General features: G+C 51.3%; 1 protein-coding gene across 11 annotated transcripts in view; it reads left to right on the top strand.

Moving 5' to 3' along the window:
* The window catches only part of SEMA4D (semaphorin 4D), a 105,310-nt gene that overhangs the window by 59,385 nt on the left and 20,510 nt on the right, over window positions 1-25,415 (top strand). For 8 of the 11 annotated variants that reach the window (XM_073805879.1, XM_019936276.3, XM_019936286.3 and 5 more), the window contains 3 exons: window positions 9,604-9,668; window positions 22,089-22,435; window positions 23,842-23,987. In XM_073805879.1, the coding sequence (XP_073661980.1) occupies window positions 22,330-22,435; window positions 23,842-23,987 (252 nt within the window). In that variant the 5' untranslated portion in view covers window positions 9,604-9,668; window positions 22,089-22,329. Of the gene's footprint in view, window positions 1-9,603; window positions 9,669-14,500; window positions 14,565-22,088; window positions 22,436-23,841; window positions 23,988-25,415 lie in introns of all 11 variants that reach the window. The other 3 variants (XM_019936284.3, XM_019936285.3, XM_073805881.1) reach the window with 1 other exon arrangement.

Genomic DNA, 25,415 nt, shown 5'->3' on the forward strand with positions numbered 1-25,415 from the left:
ACAGGGAAAGCAGAAGTGCCTGGGTGAGGCCTGGCCCACAGCCAGCTTTGCAGACAAGGGAAGCACCTATTCCCAGGACCGGGGACCAAGCCACTTTTGTCTGAGGCCAGCCCACCAGGCGCACACTCCCACCCCAGGGGGCAGCAGCCCACCCCGAGGGACCCAACGGACCCACCTGCCGGACCCTCCACAGGTGGACATTTGCCCCCTATGATTTCCTGCTCCATGTCCCATGACATGAGGATAGCAGGAGTCAGGTGGACCTCCTTGGACGCGGCGGTCATCAGGGACCCACTGGATGAGGAAGGCCTGACCCTGTGTCTCTCGTGGGACTACATGCTCACGAGGAGGCCTGGCACCTCGCCCAGGCCTCGGGTTGGTCTTAGCAGGGGGCGCCCAAGGAGGAGTGGTTGTTCCTGGGGCGGATGGCCCAGCCAGATGGCCATGCTCCAGGTCCAGCTCGGCAGGAAGCGAGGCCTCCAAGCTTTGACATCCTCAACAGAACGGGGATGTTTGATGTGTGCACACACCCCTATTTTCTATCAGCTGAGTAAGTCCTATGGTCAGAAAAGAGATTAGTTCAGCACAATTATTCACTTTTACTCAGCCTTTAAAACCATGTGCATCTTACCAAAAAGGGTCCTGAGATGTTAGAAAACCAAGTCCTTTCTTCCGGTTGGCGCTGTTCTAGAACCACATTTGGGGTGCCCTCTATTCCATCCCTACATCGCATCCCCGTGTCCTTTGTTGCTGGACGAGGGTGCCCAGCATGCGCCAGGTGGCGAATGTGTGCAGTGCTCAGAGGCCTTTCCCTGGCCGGGCACCTGGTGTAACTGCGGCCGATGCTGAGGAAGGTGCCTTGCCCCTGTGCCCAGTCATTCTGGACCCAGTCATTCTGGGCCGAGATACCGTCCTCCACAGGGACAGGTTGGCACGACCCTAGTGGGGGGGGGTGTGTGGAGCTGGTGTATGTGGTTTAAGAATGTTCAGAATGTCATGTAGATTTTTCAGTTAATTTTGGTTCCCATGGATGGGGAGGATAGACCTCCTGGCTAGAGACCCCTCTCTCTGCCTCTGTTCCTGCTTCATTCCTAACCCGCTCCCTAGCAGTGGTCCCAGAGCGGAGGTGCCTCCTGGGCACGGCAGGAGACAGAGCGAGGCTGGTTAACCCCTCAGCTGGAGTTTTCCACCTGGAAGATGACAGTGTGATGGTGATGCTCCAGCTGCCACTTTTCCGTGTCTCACATGTTCTGAATCATCTGGAAGGTGACACAGGGCTCAGAAAGGGAACGCCCTGTCTGCTGTGGAATTCCATCTGCTGAAAGGACAGGGCCTTTGCGGGCCCTGGGGCCATTAGGCTGGGCTCCGGGCAGGTTGCAGGTTAATAGGACCCGGGTCCAGCCAGCAGTGGCTTATGAAACGTGGGTGGTCTCTTCCGTGTGTGGCGACTTCAGAGTGAATTCCCGGACTGTGGGGTGTGTGTGGTTACTTCAGATGCCTCACTGTGACTTGGGCTTCGCTTCACACTGGGAATTCTAGCAGAGGTGACTTGCAGGCACCTTCCTGCCATCTGGAGGGATACAGGCATTTGATTTTTCCAATATGGCCGTCTCTCTGGGCTGTGTGCCCTTCTGACCTTCCTGGCGGCTTCCACAGCACCTCGGGGTCAGACAGACAGAGGCTTCTTGGTCCACCGTTGACTGGGTGGGGGCTGGTGTGGTTTGACCACGGTACAGAGGCAGCAGAGTCTCAAAGTAACAGGCTTTGCTGCAAGGTGCTCAGCGAGTCCAGGGCTGAGTTGGCGTTCCTGAAGTCCCCTTGAAGGGGTGTGGAAGCTGGCGAGTCAGACTCAAAGGTTTGTGCGAGTGGTATGTGCACAGCAGAGAACAGTTGGAAGTCTAAAATCAATACTGAGGAGAAATTGGGCCCAAGATGATGGGACATGGCTGTTCCTTTGTGTCCTGCCAGGGTGAGGCGACCTGGGCCTTCACGGCACTTTTGCCGGAGCGCGTGGATTCCCTAATGGGTTTTGCCAAGCTGGGAGGGAAGGCCACATCCGGGGAGGGAGGCAGGATTGAACGAAGAGGGCCTCGTGTTGGCTCCGGCCTTTGCCGACTCGAGCTCTTTGATGGCCTGTGGTTGAGCTGGCCTGACTTTGTACTTCTGCTGTGTATTTTTAAGGAATCACTAGATATGAAGGCAAAGAGAGTGGCATTTTGTGGTTTGGACTTAAAAAAGAAATCCCCGCTTGGGTCTGGGCTTGGTGAGGCTCCCAGGCCTGTCCCTCCCGCCTTGGCCGAGAGGAGAGACCTTCTTGTCCTTCTGCAGCCGGGCTGGGTCTGGGGGCCCTGTGCAGGGCAAGAGGAGTCTGCTCCCCTGGTGCAACCACACGTGCTTCCCGGAGGACACTCGGAGGGGGCCGTGAGCACCTGGGCGTGCAGGATACTGCCCCAGGCAGCCCTGAGTGCAGTCCTCTGCCAGCCCCAGATTCCAGATGGTTCTTTCTGGGCAGATTCTGTGACGTCTTCACCAAATGGTGAAGAGAAGAAACCACTGTTTCTGAAGTGCCAGCCGTGCAGCAGGGACGCCCCTCATCTCTCCCCTGAGTTCCTGGAGAAGGAGGGGTGGGAGCTGCCGGCTCCAGGGCAGAAGGAGCATCAGCTCAAACTGGAGACACGAGGCTTCCCCAGAGAGCGGTTTCTGTCCTGCTCACTGTGACGTGCCCGCCCCACCCCCAGTGTGATGGGCTATCCTGAGCTGTCAGGTGCTGACAAGGCCTCTGGGTAATGCGAGACCCTGGAGGGAGGGAGTCCCAGCTCTGATCTTGGCTCCAGGCCAGTTGTTGCATTTTCTCTCTTTCTCTGCATCAGCAGCACATGAAACCGACCTCCTCAGGGCTCTGAAGGATCCGGAGGTTGCTGGGGAGTGGAAGTTACTGCCGCTCCCAGAGGCAGCAGGGGTCCGCACGGCTGCTGCCCCGTTATCGGTGCCAAGTCTCTTGGCCCACACCGAGGGCTCCTTCAGGTGTCCAGTGTTTATGGTCAGGCATGTGCACACCCCAGAGAGTTGCACACGAGGGACGTGAGTGACCTCCTGTCTCATGATACTGTATGTGCCCTGGGTCACTCAGAGTGCAAGGAGTGAGTACAGCAAAGCGTGGTAGAAACCTCCGTCATGAGTGATGCTGTTGGAGTCCGGCAGGAGTGCCTGCTTTACTCTTGTGAACAGTCACTTTCTCACCTTTACCTTTTGGTGGGATGTTCATTATTCTTCTCGCTTATAACTTTTCACAGGACCCAGTAAGCAAAGCTCGGTCAAGTCCAGGCATCCATTCTGAGGGCAGTTTTCAGGCTGCCCTGGCCCGTGAGCCAAGCTGTAGTGACAGCCAGGATTTCGGGAGGTGGGTATGATGGAGATGTACCCAGCAGGGCACAGCCGGGGTGTGTGGAGCAGGAAGGCAGGGTCACGCAGGGAAAGGCAGGCAGTGCGGTGGCACTTCTGCTGGTTCTCAGCCCCTGAAATCACATGGACTCCGGGTGCACAGGGGGCTCCAACCAGGACGTCTGTAGGTGAGTCTGGACCGTGTGCTCTCAAAGCCCTGCAGGAGGGTGGACAGCAGGGGTGGAAGGGGGTGCGGACTGAGGGGGAGTCCTGGGGTGGTGCCGACACACAGTTTGGGAAGAGAGGGCAGAGGTCGCTCTGGGGCAGCCCAGTCAGACTCTCAAAGAAAGGGCTTGATTGAGTTTGGAGTCAGATGGACCCAGAGTTTAGACATTTTCAGGTTCATGGAGCAGGGGTGGTAGTAAAAGCTGACGTCGTGGCCGTGCGTTTTAGAAAAAAAGCTTTAAATCTAGGTAAAATCACAGTTAGAGCTACCACGGGGATTGGTGTTGGCTTGAAAACACCTGCTTCTCCCCAACACTTGTTTCTGCTACAATGTGGCTGAGTGTGGCTGTGAGGTCTGGTAGACCTTCCCCAGCACTGGGGAGCGTCCCCACTGTATCACAACAGCGCAGTGTCGCTTGTGTTGTTGTGTTAACATTGATTCAGTGTGCACTCCTGTAGTGTGTATATGTGCTTTACGACTTCTCATTCATGCCGCTTCCTCCGCAGAGAGTAGCTGAGGAGGTGGAGGGGCTGAGGGAGTAGCTGGGGAGGAGGTGGAGGGGCTGAGGGAGTAGCTGGGGAGGAGGTGGAGGGGCTGAGGGAGTAGCTGGGGAGGAGGTGGAGGGACTGGGGGAGTAGCTTGGGGAGAGTTGGTAGTGACCTGTTGTAGGTCATACAGCTGAGAAGTGGCAGCGCCAGACCTGATCCTGGGGTGGCGCACTCTGGCCACCACACTTTGCTGCCTTCCCCATTAGGGGAGAATAAGCATGGACTGAATTAAGGCACCTAAATTGCTTGAAAGAAATATAAAAAATGTTTTAGATGTTGACTGTGTAATATCATAGAAAGTATGCCTTTTCAAAATACCTCAACTCATAGAAAACTGAGAAGTGAGTCAAATCAATGTTTTACGTAAGTGTGTCCTGGCCCCCACCTATGTAAGCGGGGAGCCTTATGATGACCCTCTCACAGTGTCTTCTCTGTGCCACCTGACCTCGGCAAATAGGCTCTGCATTCTAGAAAGAAGGGTTTCTAGCTCAAGTTTTGCTGGTTGTTAAAATCAGTCTTTAAAAATGAATTTTAAGTAGGAAATTGACAATGATCTGAACGTGCAACATTATCATATTTAGCTGTACAACATTGCATAGTCACAAGTTGGTGCTGGGGAACCCTGGATCATGTGGGATGGGGCCAAATGCAGAGACTCATGGGGCACAGTTCACGCTGGGGCCCTCACTTCCTCTCCCCGCTCCCTGACTCAGCAGCCCACATGCTGCAGGTGCTTTCTTCTCTCTTGAGTTCCAGGTCTCTGTTCCTCTTGCTGCATGGCTGTGAGCCTGCCTCTCCCACTTCGGGGTCTGCGGCACTCACCTGCACCAAAATGCTTTCCTCTGTGTCTGAGTTTTCTTAGGATAAATAGGTCCAACAAAACGTCAGAACTGCTGGAAATGATGTAAAGTCTGTTTGCTGTTCTTGAAAACTTCCATTTTGATGAAATGCGTTTAGTAAATTTCAGAAAGGGAATCATGGTTTTTTTTTTAATTTTTTTTAATTTTTTAATTTTTTTAACATCTTTATTGGGGTATAATTGCTTTACAATGGTGTGTTAGTTTCTGCTTTATAACAAAGTGAATCAGTTATACATATACATATGTTCCCATATCTCTTCCCTCTTGCGTCTCCCTCCCTCCCACCCTCCCTATCCCACCCCTCCAGGCGGTCACAAAGCACGGAGCCCATATCCCTGTGCCATGCGTCTGCTTCCCACTAGCTATCTACCGTATGTTTATTAGTGTATATATGTCCATGCCTCTCTCTCGCCCTGTCACAGCTCACCCTTCCGCCTCCCCATATCCTCAAGTCCATTCTCCACGAGGTCTGTGTCTTTATTCCTGTCTTACCCCTAAGTTCTTCATGACATTTTTTTTCCCTTAAATTCCATATATATGTGTTAGCATACGGTATTTGTCTTTTTCTTTCTGACTTACTTCACTCTGTATGACAGACTCTAGGTCTATCCACCTCATTACAAATAGCTCAATTTCGTTTCTTTTTATGGCTGAGTAATATTCCGGGAATCATGTTTTAATAGTTATAGTAACCTGTTTTTTGAAATTGCCAGAAATGTTTTCTTCTCTGACCTTTTATTTTCCAAGTTTTTTACATTTAATATATTTTACTTTTAATATCAGATTTAAAGTATTTTAATTAGGAAACCACATGCTTAAGATAAGAATTCAAATAGTACTAAAGAATACACATAGTAAAAATTGAAATACACCCCTACTCCAGACCAAAGCCACTCTCTAGTCGCTCACTGCCAGCAGATCCTTGATTAAGTGCTGATCTAATCAAATAGTTTTGAGTAAATTATGTGCACGTACAAATGGTTACATACCCTGTGTCTACACAAATGAGAACATATTATAACACTGTGGGGGACCTTAATTTTTACTAAGTATCTTGGACATCCTTTCATCTCAGTGACCACTTTATTTTTTTAACAGCTGTGTAGTATTCCATCCTATAGATGTGCCACAGCTCATACACAAATCAGCTTACACATATGCAGTGTATATACATGTGTGTATACACACAAACACACACACACATATATGTGCCCACATGCACATGAACTGATGGACTTCTAGGTGTCTCCAGAGTTTTCCTATCAGCAGCCTCATACTGTACTTGGGCATCTTGTACACGTGGGGGTGTGTCCAGCTGAATTCCTGGTGGAGAACTGCTGGGTCAGAGGGTCTGGACATGGCATCTTGACAGGTGTCACCCAGTAGCCCCCAGAGAAGTTGCCCCAGTGCATGTGAATGCTGCCCCCAGCCCCTAATCACCGTACATTTTAGCCAGCCTGTCTCGTTGCTGCCCTTCTCAGAGGTGGGAAATGGTGTCTTGCACTAATGTGCAAACCCACCCCAGACAGGGCATGTGGGTGGAGTGCTGATTGAATCTCCCCATTTCACACTGCCCAGACACCTCCAGCGTGGGCTTCTGGGCTGAAGTGAGGAAGTTCAGCAGATAAGGCTCGAGGCCCCTTCCCCATCCACAACCGCAGAAACAGGGGCCCTATTCCCAGGAGATTGTGGATGTGACCCCAGGCAGACCCAGGCTCTGAGCTCTGAATTCCCTGTGAGAGGAGGAGGCTGGTAGAGCCTTGGTCATGGGGAATGGGGAATGTGCTTACACATGCCAAATGCTGATATGTATGTCTCTCAAGGTAGGTAATTAACAAGTTAGGTATAACTGGCTCCGCTTCACAGGTAGGAAGAGTCATAGTTGATAGTTATGCCGTGCTGGGAAGCTGCCAGACACTGTTTTAAGCTCTTCACATAAGTTACTCATGGATCTTTACAGCAACCAAATGAGGTAGGTACTATTATGATGTCCACTTTCTGGATGAGGAGGCAGAGGCACAGAAAAGCCCAGTAACTTCCCCAAGGACACACAGCTGGAAAATGGAGAAGCGAAGCCTGGAACCCAGGTCGTTCTGACCCAACAGAGTCCCATGCCTGGCCCCATCCCACTTGTGTCTTCTCCACGCACTAAAGAGAACACTGGGTTACTGCGGAGGCAAGGGGCCTTCGGAAGGTGAGGTCACAATGGCAGAATGTAGGCAAGGTGCCTGCAAGATGAAGACCCCCTTTACCTGGGCTCTGCACTTTTGTCATAAATGGTCAGGAGACCGCTGCCATCGGGGCATGGGCCAGGTTTTTCCTGTGTGTACCAGAGGAAAACACTTCTCTCTCTTCTGATGGATTCCATTCCTTTCTTTTGCAAATGGACTGTACATTATGTGCATTATAAGCAGGTTTGCATAGTCAGAGGAGATGCGTAGTCAGAATGATATGGTTAGTATTTACGTACAGAGCATGTCTTTTGCATTCTTCAGTATGGTGATAACTAATTATAGCCTGTGGGTTTTTATGTTGGGAAAGGAGAAAAATTGCTGTGGTAAAGGGTGCAGACAACTGGGGGCCCTCAGGGCCTCTCGGTTGACTGAGCCAGAAGCGAGTATTTTCACTCAGGAACCTGGGGGCTAGAAGCTCTTTGATGGAGGGTAGATACGGAGGCTTGGCTTGAAGGCAGAAAATGAGGACACCAGTGTCCAAGTGCATTGTGTGAGGTGCTGAAGACACACACACAGGAACCCTAGCCTGCTGTCATTTGTTGCTCAAAACCGTGAAATTAGGGTGAATATGATACGCACCTTGTCCAACCACAGAACAAGCAGCTCTGGGCTTTTATTTATTAAAGTGACAAAGACTTATTGAATCTCTAGAAGAGAGAAGTTTTTTGTTTTTAAAATTCTTAGTATTCACATTATTTATCTAAACCTCTTATTTATGGGTGACTCACTTTCTTTTTTCCTTAAGAGTTCTCAGCAGTCCCCAGTGGCTGCTGGGCCCCGCCTGCCCATGTGCTAGGAAAGCCCCGTGTGAACGGGTAAATGCCATAGCTCATTGGGTTTGCCCATTGCCTGTCCATCGGTTGTGTGTCCATCGGCTGCTCGCCCAGAAGAGCATTTAAACAGAAGAGATAGGTTCTGTGTCTTGCGTGGATATAACTTTTTCTAGGACACTTACCTGCTTGCTCATCTGAAGATATTTTTGCTTATAAATTGGCCATCAGAAGCAGTCGCTTCTGTGGGAAATACCCAGACTCAGTCTTAGGCAGTACATCACAGTGAGGCCGGGTGAATCCTAACCATTTCTGCCTGTCACTTTGAGGTGAGGGGCCCTGGGTGGCCCTGGAAACTGTGTGCTTGGGTGGACATGTAAGAGTGGGGTACAAACTGGTGTCTGGGCTGCAGGCATGATGGTCCCACTCCCCGGGGTGCGGGGGCACTGTGTGGGAGAGATGGGGCATCAACAGCGTTTCCAAGGAGCATCTCCTACTTCTCAGCTGTCTTCAGAAAAATGGCAATAATTGTATAAACCCTTGAAGCAAAAGAAAAAAATAATTCCAACCACAAAAAAATGCTAGAGCTTTATTCTGAGGTTTAAAAAATATGTTGGATCATTTGCAGTTGTAGAGGCGTCAGCGTCCGTTTAACCAGCCTCTAAACCTTCATTAATCCTGCACTGTGACCTCTGATTTTGCAATTCTGATTCTCTTTGTCTGATAGTTTGTGATCTTACTGGACTTGGGGATTCCTATTTTGAGGGCTCTATCCTGCACTGGGAAGGGGTAGCAAATACAATATAGGAACTTGCTATACCACTGTGGAAATTCTTCTGTTTGGCTTATAAACAATAATCAAAAACAAAGAAAAAGGGAATTAAATGGGATTTTTAGGAAATCATTTTCTCGTGAATATGTTATCTGTATCACTTTTTCCTTCATCGCCTGGTGCCTTTGGATTTCAATGAAGATGAATTCTAAAGGATACATATCTGAAGTCAATAGCCAGTAGATGATACTTTTTTTTTTTTTTTTTTTTTTGCGGTACGCGGGCCTCTCACTGTTGCAGCCTCTCCCGTTGCGGAGCACAGGCTCCGGACGCGCAGGCTTAGCGGCCATGGCTCACGGGCCCAGCCGCTCCGCGGCATGTGGGATCTTCCCGGACCGGGGCACGAACCCGGGTCCCCTGCATCGGCAGGCGGACTCTCAACCACTGCACCACCAAGGAAGCCCAGATGATACTTTTTTGATTGATGGACTCACAGCTGACAGTGACTCTGGCTTGTATTTGAATGGCTTGTTCTGCAGGGAAGTGGTGGTGGTCAGTGGCTGGGGACCAGCTCCGGCACCTGGGTGACCAACAGGTTTCACTTCCTTTGTTCCTGGGTGAGCAGTTGCACACTCCCTACCTCCTCCTGTTTGCACAAGTGAACAAGTGCCAAGCCATCCTGGGTCAGAGAGTCAGCTGCGGGGCTCCAGAAGTGAAGGCAGGAGTTTGTTCTCAGTGCCTTTCCAGAAGTGATGCTGAGTTTATGTGGACAGTTTAACTGTTTAAATATTCTCATTTCCCATTATTTTCAGAGCCAAGATTTCTGAAGACTCCTTCCTAGAAACAATTGGGAAGTATCAAGAGGCACAAGATACAGGTAAAATCCCTTTGTTTCTCAGTCTATCTCGCAGATTAGCAAAGATGACACCTTGTAGAAGCCTCAGTGGGATCCAGCCGAAGGTTGGTCCTTGGTCCCTGTGCTATCTTAGGGCCAAAGATCTGGACTTGGCTGCTGCCCCTTGGGGCTGGCTTGAGGGAAGCCTACAGGGCAGTAGGGGCACTGCCTGTTTGTTTTTCTTCCCCCACTGCCTTTCTGCCCCGTGCTCCTTCCCCTGCCCCCTTTCTGGGCTGCAGGCCCCTGCTCTAGGCACTGAAATGCTCCATCTTCTCTTGGGGATGGGGGCGGTCATCAGTGATGTCTGGTGTAAAAAGATGGCTTTCCATGTCATCTGCCCTGAAGCTGAGTCATTTTGTGATTAATCTTAACTTTGGTCAGTTAATACGTGGTCAACCGTGTATTTCCAGTTTTAGAGGAAAGAGAAATGCCAGTTTAATTTGTAAAAACAAAAAGTAAGCCCCTACCTCCCCTTCATCCCTTTATGCTACTCATGTATTGTGGATTAGCTGGTGGGGTTGTCATTTCTGCTAGCTTCTCCACACACCTGCTGCCAGTGTAGTCTTTGGTGTCTGCCATGCATGGCAGTCACGAGGTCTTATTATGCCAGTTTTGGGGTGGGGGTGTTTTTAATGAACACAGCTTCACTTCTAGGGATACTTAGCACTTTCTGTGTTTATTGGCTGGTTATATACATATACATTTTTAATTACCTGCTCTGTTTGGCCAGGGCTCTGTAGTTTATTAGGTCTTTTCTTTCTGTAGTTTATTAGATCACTGCACTTATTAGGAATTCCAGGCCCTGGCATTTATGTTACAAGTGTTTTTTCCTAGTTTTTTTCCCCTAGATCATTTGTCTTTGGATTTTGTTTGCTGAACACTTTATTTTAAAGAAATATTTTGGAATCTTTGGACATAAGGTAATTGAAATCAAGGGTGGTTTCTTCTGTTCAGTACTATATTGAGTTGTTAAGAGAATTCCAATGTAAAAGTCTAAGAGGGTGGACTCTCACTTTTACCTTGCGGTCATAAAAAGCATGAAGTATATGCAGGAAAAGAAGCCACTTCTCATTTTTATGTAAATGCAAAAAGAGCAAAGAAATGGCAAGAATAGACTTCTGTTACTTTTACCTTGTGGTCATAAAAAGCATGCAGGAAAAGAAGCCCCTTCTCATTTCTATGTAAGTGCAAAAGGGCAAAAAAATAAAATGGCAAGAATAGACACCAAGAAATGGGCTGGGTTGCGGAACATTACATACCAGTGCACAGGTTGATGTGCTGGATGTAATATTTGTTCACTGACTTGAGTCTAGTGTAGAGGAGACATAAATTTTTAATGTATTAATTTTTTACAAAGCATTATAAACATTATTCACTGTTTTAAAAACAAACATTAAAAAGTGAGTTCCCTGGCCGTTCTCCCTCCCCAGAGATAATCACTGCTAACAGTTGGATGTATGTCTGTGTCCATGTGTGTCTATATGTGTGCCTGTGTGTCTCTGTATGTGTTCGTGTGTGTGTGTCCATATGTGCATCTGTGTGTGTGTGTGTGTGTGTGTGTGTGTGCGCGCGTATGTGTATGTGGACTGGCACCTCCTCCCTGGACACACATGGGTCATCTTGGCTTGCTGTTCTGCCCTTGCCCTTCCATGTGGTCAGGGTGCTGTGTGCTTCCTGGTGGTTCCTGCCTAGCTTCTTCAGTGTCCTGCACATGTCTGCTAACTAGGCCCCCCGGTGGAGGCACATCCCTCCAGGTGCCCTCGTGGGCTGTCCTCGTCCACATGGCTCTGCACACTGGGCTGGTCCATAGGATAGCTGCCCAAGACTAGCTAGGAAGTAGGAGCCATTTGGAAATTCAGAATCGCCTTCGGAAATCCTCCAGCCCTTCACCAGCACCCCTAGCAGCAATCTTAAATTTCTCTGTCTCGTGGGGGATAATTAGGTATTTTATTTTAATTTACATTTCTTTATTACTTTATTTCTTTATTAAGCACCCTTGGAGTTACTTTGGAAGGTAGGAGAGTTTTATAAGGTAAGGAGAAAATTAAGAATTCAAATAGGGCTTCGCTGGTGGCGCAGTGGTTGAGAGTCCGCCTGCCGATGCAGGGGACACGGGTTCGTGACCCGGTCTGGGAAGATCTCACATGCCGCAGAGCGGCTGGGCCTGTGAGCCATGGCCGCTGAGCCTGTGCGTCTGGAGCCTGTGTTCCGCAACGGGAGAGGCCACAGCAGTGAGAGGCCCGCGTACCGCAAAAAAAAAAAAAAAGAATGCAAATAAATTCCAGTTAAGGCAGAACTTTTCAACAGTATCATTTATCTAAGTTTGCTCTCTGTACAGGTCAAACTGGGGATTGAAGCACCAGTTCTAGTGACATTTAAAATATCTCCTGGTGCACATGGTGTCCTCCAGCCCTTGGGAAACAAGCCTGGGGGCACATCTGGAGCTGAGCTCCCTACTACGCCAGCAGCCCCTGGACAACAGATATTCCTCCCTGGGGGTGGGCCGACAGGAAGAATCCGGCCAGGGGAGGAAGGTTATTTTGTATTCCCTGGTGCTAAGCTGTCCGGGCTCAGAGACAAATGCACACGCTATGCGAGGGTGCCACACGCCCTCCAAAGAGACAGTGTGACTGTGAAGTGTAGAATGATGTCACACAAGGTGGTGTGATCCCTCCCTCCTCTGGCCTTTGTGCTTCAGGGTCCCCGCTGCCCTGCACCTGCCCTGCATATGCCCTTCTCAGCATCATCACTGCTGATTGGTTGCTGATTAATTGGTTGGTATGTACATCTGTCACCCTGCCGCCCTTTTTCTCCTTCCTGGCTTCCATCGGCACATTAGTGACACACACGTGCCTGGGTTTAGGTGAGAGAACGAGGGTTAAGGTGTGTCGGGACATCCTGACCAGCTTGTTTGCCCCTGCGGGGCGGCTGGAGGGGAAAGCCGGTGTCCTGGACGCTTTTCCATTGGGGCAGCGGGGAGCGTCCAGCTGGACTCAGCTCTAAGGCTGAGCCTGGCTCCTGGGATCCATTCTAAGTCCTGGGGAAACTGAAGTTGAAACAAAAAACTGTTTGTTGTGTGTGTGACACAGAGAGCTTCTGAAACCTGTTCCTGATTCCTGAGAGGGCAAGGCCATTTGGCAAGGTGGTGACAGCCAGGGGTGGGGGAGGAGAGCACTGAGGGTGGGGAGGGGAGTGGGGGGGAGCACAACCTGGGGCTGGGGCTGGGGGGTTGGGTAGGGAGAGGAGCTGAGGGTGGGGTGCAGCCTGGGGGCAGGGCTGGTGACTGGGGTAGGGTAGGGGAGCCTAGGGTGGGGGACAGCCTGGGGATGGGGACACTGGGCCTGGCACCAGCACTGGCAGGGCATGGTCTTAGGGTGGCTCTTGTGTTCTCTGCTCCTGGCTGGGAAGGGAAGGTATATTTAGCTGTGTGTCTTCCGCTGTCCTGGCCACAGGGCCTAGAGGGTAAGTGGGGCTTCACCTGCCCTGTCTGGGCAAACCCCATAGACAAGAAGCGTCAACAGGCTCCCCCAGTAGTTGTCCACAGCTGTCACCTGAGCTCCCCTTTCATGGGTTTCCAGGGGATGCCAGTGGAGACACTTTGAACATTGGTTTAGCATCCTGTTGTTGATGCCAGCATTGATGCCTTACATGGGGTAGTGAGTGGTGTCCCCTCTGTGACCCTACAGACAGCTGGTCCCAGAAAGGGAAGCCAAGGTGTGGGTAGGCGTGACAGAGCCCAGACAGTACCCTCGGCCCATGGTTCCTGCCTTAAAGAACCCTAGCCTTTCGTCACTGGTCACATCTAGGAATGCAGTGCTAGATCGGGATTTCTGTGCTGCCACAGAGAGCACACACACTGCATGGGCATGCACATACACACATGTACACACACACATACAGGCACACATGACAGACACAGATGCTCATGCACACACCTACAGGTGTGTGCATGCATGGATGAACACGCATATACATAGATACGTGTATACAAATGACACGTGTACACATACATACACGAATGCACGCATATACAGGTCACGCAGAGATGCATACTTGCACACATATACTCCGATATACACTTAAAGGTGCACACATATATGTGTATATGTGCACAGGTACACAATACACGTATGTACACACACAAGTGTACGTACACAGATGTGTGTATGGTTTCATGAAATAACCCTTACCCTGTTTTCTCTGCCCCAACCCCCTGACTTGATTCAAGGTCGCTCGGTTGGAAAGCTGCCGCATGACAGGCACTGACAGGCCCCTGAGTGCCGGGTTCAGAGACCCCTCTGGGTTCCATTCTCCTGACATTTAAAGTGGGGTCATGCACTCCTCCTGAACCAGCACAATTATGTGTAGGTAACGGGTGTGACATTGTATGACCCTGTCTTTCTAATGGGCTCCTGTCTCACTGTGACACTTTCACATGGGGGAGGCCAAATGCACACTCCTGACACTTGGCTCCCAGCAGAAGTGCCCACGAAAGCGAGAGGGTGGGCGCTTTGTCCAGTTGTTTCCATTTGAACATTTAAGGCTTCGATTCTTAACGCGGCAGCGATCGCCGAGCCAGTGTTCCTGGTTGAGTGCACCGTGGCTGTGTGTCTGTGTGAGTGTGCTGTGTGCTTTGCTTAGCACTTTTAAATTATACGGAACAATGCATGCTTACTGAAAAAGGACAAACATCAAACCCTTCCAATGTCATAAAGCAAAACATGCATCCCTCACACCCCTTCCCCAGAGAGGAGTCGACTGTGTGTGGCATGGACCCTCCTGACCTTTGGCTATTCTTGTGGATTTTTTTAAAGACCATCTGGGGACGAGACGCAGGGTCTGATTGAGGCCATCGGGAGTCTGGCGCCTGCTGATGAGGTAAAGACAGTTGAGAGCTGGATGAAGTCCATGCTGGGAAACTTCTGCAGAAAGAACTTGTACCCGTCCTCAGGCTGCCCTGGGCAGGGCGGGCCTGGGAATGGCTGGGAGTGAGTGGCCCCCTGGCTAGTTCAGCACCCGCCCTGCTCCTTAACGACAGTGTCTGGGTTGGTACAGGCTCAAGGCGATTAAGAAGAATGTTTTCCCTTCTCACCTAAGCCAGTGTGAGCAGCCCGTGTGCACAGTGGTCATTCCTGCAGGTCCCGGAAGGAGAGAGACTGGCCCTTCCACCCGCCTCCGCTGAAATTCACTGGGCCCATTTGTTTGTCCATCTTTTTTTTTTTTTTCGGTACGTGGGCCTCTCACTGTTGTGGCCTCTCCCGTTGCGGAGCACAGGCTCCGGACGCGCAGGCTCGGCGGCCATGGCTCACGGGCCTAGCCGCTCCATGGCATGTGGGATCTTCCCAGACCGGGGCACGAACCCATGTGCCCTGCATTGGCAGGCGGACTCTCAACCGCTGCGCCACCAGGGAAGCCCCATTGGGCCCATTTGTTAAGGCAGCTCAGCCTGTCCTGGAGCTGTGAATCCGTTCTAAATTTCTATTCATTCTGGCTATGATGTGTGCGAAACTTTCTGCCACTGGGGCCTCACCTTGGTTCTCTCCAGCTCTGGCCTTAGTCTTCTAACTGAGATGTTTGTATTTCCTCTGGTTCTGCCGGCCCTAGAAGGGACCACATCGTTGAGCATTAAGTCCCTACTCCTGCTATGAAGAAAATAAAGCAGGAGGAAGATGGAGGTGGCCTTGGGGCCAGGATGCATGTGGGAAGGAGCCAGCCACCAGGAACTCCTGGGTGGGGAAGCGGGGTGGGGGTGGGGGTGTCGCAGAATGTTCTGGAGGAGGGAGCGGCAAATGCAGAGACTGGGGTTGGGGGGTGATCTGTGGCAAGTGAAGGGACGGGAGGCCAGGTCCCCTTGCTGGGCACTGTCGAAGCTTCATTTTACACTAAGTCCTGTTCTGCTGCTCAGGGCACTTCTGCCGCTTGGTGAATAATCCTATTTCTGCAAAAATGTATGAACCCCAGTGTGGCTGCATAAGCACATCTTGCTCTGCCTGGTCCTTGGGACGGCTGCCTGCAGGGGGCCGTGTCCCCTGCTTCTCCACCCACTGAACTGCTGTCTTCCAGGCTACAAAGAATCAAAGCATTGATTTCTTTAAAAAAATTTAATTAGCTTTTATCAGAGCAATTAATGCACATGATTTTAACTTGAAATAATTACTATACAGCTTATGAGAGAAAACAGGAGCTCCGGTCTTGTCGCTTTGTCCCTGAGACAGTGAGCTGCGACTGTTTTAGCCATTTTGGGTAATATTCCTTCAAAGTGCTTGTACAGGTATTTCCTGCATTTGCTATTTTAGATCCTGTATTACCATGGAAGGTGAGGATGGGGGCTCTCTGACGTCCTCCTTCACTCACTCCCCCCACCCTCCCAGTGACGTTGCTCCAGGGTTTTTGTTATTGGTGCCATGTCAGTATTGCTCAAAGCTGGGCCATAATAAGTATGCTTTGATCACATTTCCTTTCAAGTTTCACTTTTGCTTTCTCTGGGGTTAGTAACTGCTTCATTTTGAGTGTGTGTGCTACATTTTTAATCTATGAATGTGTTACTCATCCTCAGGCTCCCCTCATATTTCAGCGCACAAACGCACGGTAACTCTGCACGAGCTCTCCTGCATCCTCTCGGCCTCTGTCTCCTGCCCCCTGCACCCCTTCTCCACGGAGCACACCTTGTCTCTTGTCCCCCAGCTCTTCTTCCTTCTCAGGAAGACCAGGGAAGCAGCTCCCTTGTTTTGGTGGCGTGAGTCCTTCAGTAGCTTTCTGAGAAAGGATGTAAGGGAGGTAGAAGTTCTAAGAACTTTCGTGCTTGGGACATGTTTCTGTGCTACACTCAGGTGACTGATAATTGGGTTTGATTTGAGAGTCTGCATGAGCAATCCTCCTTCTTTGAGACTTTAAAGGCATTGTGCTGCCTCCTAGCTGTTGGCGTGGCTCTTGAGAGGTCATTGTCTGGAGCCCGTTTTCTCTCTGGAAGCTTTCAGAATCTCCCCCTTTGTCTCCCAGGGCTCTACTGCAGCCTTTCTTCATTCACTGCACTGCTGGGTTCTTCCATTCTATAAACCTGTGGGGTTTTTATTTTGGACATTTTCTTGTTATTATTTCTCTGGTAACTTCTTGTATTCTCACTCTTTTCTGGAACTCCTGTCAGTTAGACATGGGTCTCCTGAATCCATCTTCTAGCTTTCTTCTCTTTTCTCTCCCTTTGTTTTTCTCTGTCACATTGTTCAACTATTAGGAAACCTCCTCAATTTTATCTTCCAATCCTTCAGCTGAACATTTTGTTGCCTTAATCAAGATTTTAATTTCTAAGGTCGCTTTCATTTTCTCAGGTTTCTTTGTGACTTCTCCTCTCACAGGCTCCAGTTTCAGCTCTGTTTGTCCACAACGGCAATTAATTACTAGCAGCGGTGTGCTAGTGAACACAGCCATTATCAAACACTAAATTATGTGGACTTAAATAAATTGTATTAAAAATACAAGTGAAGGTAAACATACTCAAAACCCACTGCTTCCCGTGCATTTTACTATTTCCTGTACTATTACCTGCTCTTGAGGCCACATGCCTGTTGTATCTGTGCGGTGGAATTACCGTGCACTGGTGTGCTACCGTGCATCTCGTCCTGTCTCTGTGTTCAGTGACATCATGTTGGAAGCTTGAAAGCAGCATTTGCACCCCAGGGATCGGCATACACTACAAAGCAGGGCACCCTGCCCCCTTGGAGAGCCAGTTGTTAAGGTTTGCCAGTACACCACTGCTTTTGCTCACCTGTTTTCTTTCTAGTTTCCCAGGTTTGTTAACGTCCGCATGGGCTATCACCCTCTCCCCATTTTTATCCGTATGGGTTTATGTCCTTTTAGGGTGTCAGAATTTTACTGGGTATGAGGAGGGAGTTGAGATAAATCTCTGTGTTCTGGGCACCAGTTTCCAAAGAGGGATTCTCCCATCTCCCACATCTGAGTTCTAAGCCTGGTTGCAGTGCGTGTCATGGGATGTCCCAGAGGAGTGACTTCTGTCAGCGACTGAAGTAGGAATTTGTTCTTGCCGTTGGATCCTTGCAAACCATTTCCCTCCAACAGAGACTGGGCTCCATGCTGATGTTTGAGGGGAAATGAAACATCCCAGTGGGCCTCACATCTGTGCCCCGCAGCCAGAAGGGCACCCCAGGCTGTGGGCACACTGGGACAGGGCCTCACACATGCTCCTTTTGTGCTCAGGAAAGACCTCTCTGTGCTGGTGTGTGGTGGGGTTTTTTAAATAAACTTTCTATTTGAGAGCAGTTTTAGAGTCATAGTGACATTGAGCAGAAAGTACATAGAGTTTCCATATATCTTGTCCCCTCCTCCACATCAACGTCTCACTCCAGAGTGGTAGAAATCCTCTGAGCTCTGCCTGTTCACCCCTCACTCCGCTCTGACCCCAGCAGCCACTGAGCTTTTCCCTGCCCTGATTTGGAGCATTCCTAGAAACCTTACCTGTTTGGGAGCTCGGAGCAGAGAAGCTTTGGGGAGGCACTGCCAGTCACTGATCAATCATACAGAGAGAAAGTCTTCTCTGATAAATTAATGAGACTGTGCCGTGGGATTTACACACATGATCTCTGGTACAGACACATTTGGAAATGTTCTGAATTGCTTGGCCAAGCAGTGGGAAGACAGCCTAGCAGATGGGCCAGGCTCCGCACGTCCAGAAATGGCTGGGACAGAAAGGTGGAGGGAACATGAAACAGGAGAGGCTGGATAGAAGGTCAACCAAGGTTGTGTGCTTGGGTTTAATCTGAGTGAGAAATGTTTCACGTAGGGAAATGATATGCTCTGATTTACGTTAAAAACATTATTCTGTCTGCTGCTGCTGTTTGGTAAATGTGTCACAGGGAGGTTGTATCTGTTTGGAATTGTATCTGATTGCTGGTAACAAAGATCTGAAAAAAACAGTAATTTAAAGAGATTAATAGTTTATTATCAAGTCTAGGCAGAAGAAAGCAGGTGTAAAGTCTCCAGTATGTTGTGAGGGTCCCCAGTTCTTCTGGATTTCCACTTGGCTGTTCTCAGAATGAAACTCTTAACTTCATGTTCACAAGGTGGCTGGCAGAGCTCCAGCCATCAAATTTGAGTTCCAGGCAGCAAAAAGAGGAAAGGCTGAAGACAAAAAAAAAAAAATGCCAACACTAGCTGAGTCAGCCTCCTTTAGAGAGCTTTCCTGGAATTCCTACCTAATAACTTCTGTCCACAGTTCTTTTTGTTTTGTTTGTTTTTTTTGCGGTACGCGGGCCTCTCACTGTTGTGGCCTCTCCCGTTGCGGAGCACAGGCTCCGGACGCGCAGGCTCAGCGGCCATGGCTCATGGGCCTAACCGCTCCGTACCACGTGGGATCTTCCCGGACCGGGGCGCGAACCCGTGTCCCCTGCATCGACAGGCAGACTCTCAACCACTGCATCACCAGGGAAGCCCTGTCCACAGTTCTTTGGCCAGAACTGCTGCCAGGGGAGCTGGGAGACATGGTTAGCTGGCCACATTGCCATCCTAGGTAAAATCAAGATTCTGTTAGTGAGAATGAAGGGATGTGGATGCTGGGAGGGGAAGCCAGCAATCTCTACCCCAGATGGCAAGAACGGAAGCAGAGTAAAGGGGTGGGAGGCTGTGGAGAAGTAAGGATGGGGGTTGGGGTGGGGTGGGCACGGCTTCAATTAGACTGGTAGTGGCGGAAATGGACCCGGGAACAAGCTAGGCGGGTGTCTGGTGCACCCCGAGCCAGTAACATCCACGCAAAGAGTCCTCGCCAGGGCCTGGGCGTCCTGTGGCTGTGTAGGATTGCTGCGGTGTATTAGTGTTCACTGGACACTCCGGGGTTGCTTGCTGAGTGGGTCACATCGGGAACACCTCGCCTGGCCTGGGCTTCTGGAACCACCTTGTACCTCACTCCCCTGCTAAGGGCAGGAGAGCAGAGTCCCCACCAGGGCCCCGGCTGAGGGTGACTGTGACCCACATGGTGGGTGGCTCTAAGAGCTGGCTCCGCAGAGGGTGAGCACTCACGGCTACCCCATGAGGCAGCTCTCTCTCTTCTTCCCCTCCCGGCCTCCTTGGCCTCCTGGTGCATCCGGTGTTGTGTTTAGCATGGATCGTGCCTTTGCCACTGGGTGTCTGGGCTGGCCGTCCCCCTGGGCCCCCAGCGCAGGGCTTGGCCTGCAGCCCAGTGCCCATCCTGTAAATAGTTATGTTGGCAAACGGCCATGCTCATCCATTCACACGTCATCTGTGGTTGCTTTTGAGCTACCATGCTGGGCTCGAGTAGCTGGGACAGAGGCTCTAGGAATCAAAAAGCTGAAAATAATGCCCATCCGGCCCTTTGTCGAAAAGAGGTGCCAGTCTCCACCCAGGATGGGCCAGTCCCTGGAGGAAAAGATGGACTCAGTGTGCTCCCTGACTTCACGGGCCAATAGGCATGTTGGGATGGAGAACAGATCCTGGGTGGATGGGGAACCCCACCAGGCAGCCTTCGGGCTGGGGGGAGGAGGTGCAGAGTGGGTGCCTGAGCAGGGAAGGTGGGTGGGCAGATGAGGCTTGGCCCCTGGTGTCTGGCCCTTGCCCAGCATCTCCCCAGTGGCAAGTGCTCACCGTGAAAGTCCCCCATGAGTCCTTCCTTTGTGAAGGGGAGTGGGGGTGGTAGTGGCCCGTACGTGCACATAAAAAAATAAATAAAATAAAAGGACCCCAGAGCACTGTGGAGGGTGAGCCGTGCTCCCTGCTAGCCTTCGGGGCCAGAGAAGGACACCAGGGTGTGAGAGGTGACTTCCCAGGCAGAATAGAAAGGAGCAGGGAGGGCTCCCTGGAGGCAGTGACTTAACCAGGTAAACAGGAAGCCGGACCTTCTCCCCAAACCCTCTTGGGAGGTTTGGTTTGGACTGATGTGTCAGAGGGCAGCAGGGCAGGTGGCTGCACAGGTGCCGCCCTATGGCAAATTGTGGGGTCCCCAGGGAGCCGGAGCCGGGAGAGGACGGCTGGAGAGGGAGTTAAGGGAGCTGGCTGCCCCTCAGGCGTCCTGACGTGGTGGTGGGTGCAGGGGAAGGTTCTAGAGAGGGAGGGCCCGGGGGTGTCAGTAGGACTGGTAGACCTGGAGGGGGGTTGGCTTGGTGGGAGTGGAAGGCAGAGGAGGACGTGAGCATGGCTGACTCCCAGGGCCTGTGGGGGTGGGGAGAGGGGTGTCGGGGAGGCAGCTGCTTCACCATTTTGCAGCAGAGGGTATTCAGCTGAGGAGCAGGTTGCATGCCTTTGGATTCCGTGTGGGCCCCCCAGGGCAGCACATCTGCAAAGTGCAGTGGTTCTGCTGTAGCTTAATTGTATTCCCCAGATGTGGTTGGCAAGCGTCCTGCTTCTGTTCAGGCCGACGTTTTGCTTTAACCTCCCCCTGAGAAGGCGGGAACAAGCCCATCTCATAGTCTCACTGGGATCCTGGTGGGGCCTTGGGTCAGGGGCAAACCCTAATCGCCCCAATTCACTGATGTGGAGCAGGGCTGCCCTGCAGCTCCCCGCAGGGACCCTTGCAGATGGTGCACGGGGCTGAGCAGGCGGGAGGCCGGGACTCCAGGCAGTCGTGGGGCAGGGGCAGAGCGTGGGTGCCAGGAGATCTGAGGACCCCCAGCCCCACAGTTTCTCTGTTCAGCACAGGCCTGTTCTTTCCATGAGGTGCTTCGTCTCAGTGACAGATCAGAGGCCATGACCAGTTTCCATGACATGCCGACTTTTGCGGTGAGGCTGGAGGAGCGAGGCCATTGGGGTGGCCCTGTCCCCTGCAGGAGGTCAGCTCCTCCTGCACGACCAGGACATGCGTGCGTGCATGTGTATGTGTCTGTATGCATGCGTGTCTGTAGGCATGCATATCTATATGCGTGCATACGTGTGTGCTTGCACATACACCTGTGTGTGTGTCTGTGTGTGTACTCTCACATTTCAGCCTCCGTGCAGCTCTCCGGTCTTTAGTTCTGGCTGTCGTCCTCTATGAGTATTACAGGAATTGGGAAGCCAGAGTCTCTGAGGGAAACTGAAACCCCGGTTCCGTTCCCTACCTTCCCATCGCATTACCAGCTGGACACAGTGCCCGCACAGGGAGGAAGCTGGGCAGCCAGGCAGGCATTTGTCTCCCTGGTCTGGGTCCCTGTGTCTGTCCTGCGTTCCGGGCCCATCTGAGGACCAGGAAGCCCTGACTCCTGTAACTCTGGGATGCGGTGTCTGTGTGGGGCTGTCCCCACAGGAAGCCCTCTATGTCTCCACCACTCTCTTCTCCTCAGCAGACAGAGTCCGTGGCTGGGGATGTGGTGAGAGCAGAGCCGTGGGGGGATATTGAGCAAACAGAAAGCAGGCGTTATTACGACACATCCTGACTCGTAACCCTTCATTTTCACTTTCTTCCAGGATTTCTTCAGAGGGCTGTAGAGAAGCACGCTGTTTAAGAACCAGGTGGCCCTTGATATTTGCAGTGGTGAGAGCAGCTCGACCTCACCCAGGGTGCTGAGAAATGCGGGGCCTCAGGGCTTGCGCCGCCCACCAGCTCCAGGCTGCCCTGCAGCTCTGAGCAGCAACCACCCTGACACCCACCGTGGGCTCGCCTGCCCGCGGGCATTTGCTGCTGAAGTCCCCACTGCGGCCCCAGCCGATGAGGATGTGCGCCCCTGTCGGGGGGCTGCTCACCGCCCTCACAGTGGTGTTTGGGACAGCGGTGGCGTTTGCACCCATACCTAGGATCACCTGGGAGCACAGAGGTGAGGGCAGAACCGTGTCAGGCGCTGGTGGCATCTGAAGGGAATGGCCACCCTGCTCCCTGCTCGTGGTGTTGAGATGCACAGGTGCCCTTTGCTCTGCTGGGTCTGGCCTCCTGGCACTTGCGTGTGGGCAGACGGCCTGCACCGCCGCTTCTGGGGAGATGGTCCGATAACTGGAAACACTCGCAGGGCTTGTTCTTGGCCTGCTGATTTGGCTTCTAAATCGGGGCGGGGTGCGGGGGGGCCCTGGAAGGATGTTTATCTTCCTTGTGCCTGATGACGTTTGGTGTGCACTGCCTGAGCACAAACCACACCAAGTAGTATCAATATTTTGAGGCTATTTAATTATGTGTAGCTGAGCGTCAGGCCGGTAGTTTTCATTTGCTATTTATTAGTTTCTCTTTTGTTTATTTCCTCGTTTGGGAGCTGTGTCTTAGGAACCGTCCGCTCCAGTCTTTCAGGCTCAGTGGTCCTGAGCGAGGTGTGCTTGCAGGGCTGGAGCTGTCTTGTGCAGAATTCCAGGCAGTGTGTGTGCTGGGAGAGCCTCTATCCTGTGTGCATCTTTCTTCAACAGTGGGAAATTAGAAGAGCGGAAGTGTGACCTCCTAACCCTTCAATAAAATCAGAGCTTGGTGACAGATGGAAAGCCAAGTTTAAAATTGACTCTGGGATGGTCAAAAAGAAGAAATACCTCCTTAAGAAATAGTGTCAATACATTTATATTACTCCTAAATAGCTCATCCTTAAATTCCTCATATTCCTAAATAGCTATTGATGCAATTACCAAATAAGTGAAAAAGTCATTTGTTTCTCTGCTTTTTAAGTTTGTGGTGGTTATATCCTTGGAAAATGCTTGGGTTAAGGGGTGTAATCACTGAAATAGATTTTTTTAAAGGCTTTGAGGTAAATGACTTTTTTCTGAATAAGAAAATCCTAAATAGTTATATTCTCTAAAAACCTCACTTGTGGATGATTAAATACACATAGACAAGAGTTTGGGGGGAGGGAGAGGGAACCACAGTGGTCAGCAGTTTAAGGTGTCTGGCCTGCAGTCTCCTGGGAGGTCACAAGGTTACACTGCGAAGAGGTCACGCTGCCTGAAGGTCATGTTCCTAGGAGGTCACGCTGCCGGGTTTGGAATTCAGCTGGGCTGGAGGGAGCGGAGCAGGACGGAAGTCAGGCCACAGCACTGGTAGAGCACAGTGGCTCTGGGGCCTCACACTTGGTGGCAGCCTCCACCCAAAGGTGCCTGAGTTCTGGCCTCGGCTGGGGCCTGTCCACTGTGGCAGCAGACCCATGCATGGCCCTAGTGAGACAGCCACGCACTAAAAGGAGACCAGATGCTCAGGGTGTGTCCAAGCTCAGAAATACCTAATAACGTTCTCCCCCCACCCCGCCCTCCCCAGAGGTGCAGCTGGTGCAGTTTCACGAGCCAGGCATCTTCAACTACTCGTCCTTGCTGCTGAGTGAGGACAAGGACACCTTGTACGTGGGCGCCCGGGAAGCCGTGTTTGCCTTGAACGCACACAATATCTCCAGGAAGCAACATGAGGTATGGTGTGGGCTCCCCGCTCCCCTGCTGTCTGGGCCACACACCCTTTCCAGTGTTTTCTCCTCAGAGCCACACACCGGCCTCCTCCTGGGATGTCAGGCCCTCTCTTGGCTGTGGAGCCTGCTTACCCCAGTGGCCAGCCCCACGGACGTCCTGTGCGTCTAGCGAGCAGCCTTCCTGTCCACCAGGGCTGAGGGCGCTGTCATCCTGAAGCTTCTTTCCCGCCCTGTGTCTACCAAGCCCCATCTCAGGGTGTACCCTGGCAGCCTCCGTCCTCCCCAGGCTGGCAGTTCACCCAGCGGTCACCCTCTTTTTATCTTGGATTTTTGAACATTTTATTACGGAAAATCTCAGGCACACACGGGAGCAGAGGGAGTGATATGATGAACCCTGTACCCGTCGAGGCTCCCGCAGGCCGGGGGTTCACCCCCATCCTCCCATCCACGTCTTCCTCCTCTGCTCCCTCTGGGAGGCTTTGCAAATCCCAAACACATGTTCTTCATCTGCACATGTTTCCCTGATCATCTCCTAAAGGAAGGGACTCTTTTTTTCAAAATAACCAAACTATCGTTATTGCATCCCCCAAATTAATTTCATCAAATAGTGTTCAAATTTCATGGGCTCTCTCATAAATGATGTTTGACTATTCCGTTTGATCGGGTTGAACTCAGGCCGTCTGTGTGGCCAGGCACTCTGTCCGTCGTGGAGTCTCCATTCCTAGGAGCCGCCCTGGGTCTACTTGGCTGGGAGAGCCACTCGCGATCCTGTCTGGCCCCCAGCCCCGGTCTGGCTCCTGTGAGAGGCCGGACCCTCCACCCAGGCGGGCGTCCTCCTCCTGGCCCTTGACCATCGCAGTCTGGAACACGTCAAGGGTTGCAGAATGGGACGTCCCGCCTCTACCTTTCCTTCTCCATCTGTGAGCTGGAATACTGTCTGTGACGGGGAAATGCCCGTTGCCAGCTATTCACGTCTCCCGAGGCCAGTTCCTTTGGACATGGCAGGATCAGTGCTTGAAATCTTCACCTTTATTTACTAGTTTTTCAAATAATGAGTAAGTTCTTCCCAAAGGGAGACAGTGGGTTTTTGGACTGTTTTTGGTTTTTTAGTATGACCATGACGCGTGGTTTTAAACGTGTTTGAAGTGCCTCAAGCCATTGTAGCCAATGCTCAGTCTGTCCCCTCCTGGCCTCTGGCAGCCTCTCCTCTGCTCCTGAATCCTTAGACACCACCCTAGTGGTTGGTGTAATTTTCTGGTTCTCTGGAATCAAGCCAGCCCATGCTCACCTTGTGCCTTTTCTGCCCCAGATCTCTTATTTTTTTGTTTCATTTTGTGTTAGTCTGCAGAGTCAGGCATAGTACTTAATTTCTGTGTCACGTAAACGAGATTCTGGTTATTACCCCTTGAAAATAAAGTGTTTGGAACAGCAT

This window comes from Tursiops truncatus, chromosome 6 (genome assembly GCF_011762595.2).
Source record: "Tursiops truncatus isolate mTurTru1 chromosome 6, mTurTru1.mat.Y, whole genome shotgun sequence".
Taxonomy (NCBI): domain Eukaryota; kingdom Metazoa; phylum Chordata; class Mammalia; order Artiodactyla; family Delphinidae; genus Tursiops; species Tursiops truncatus.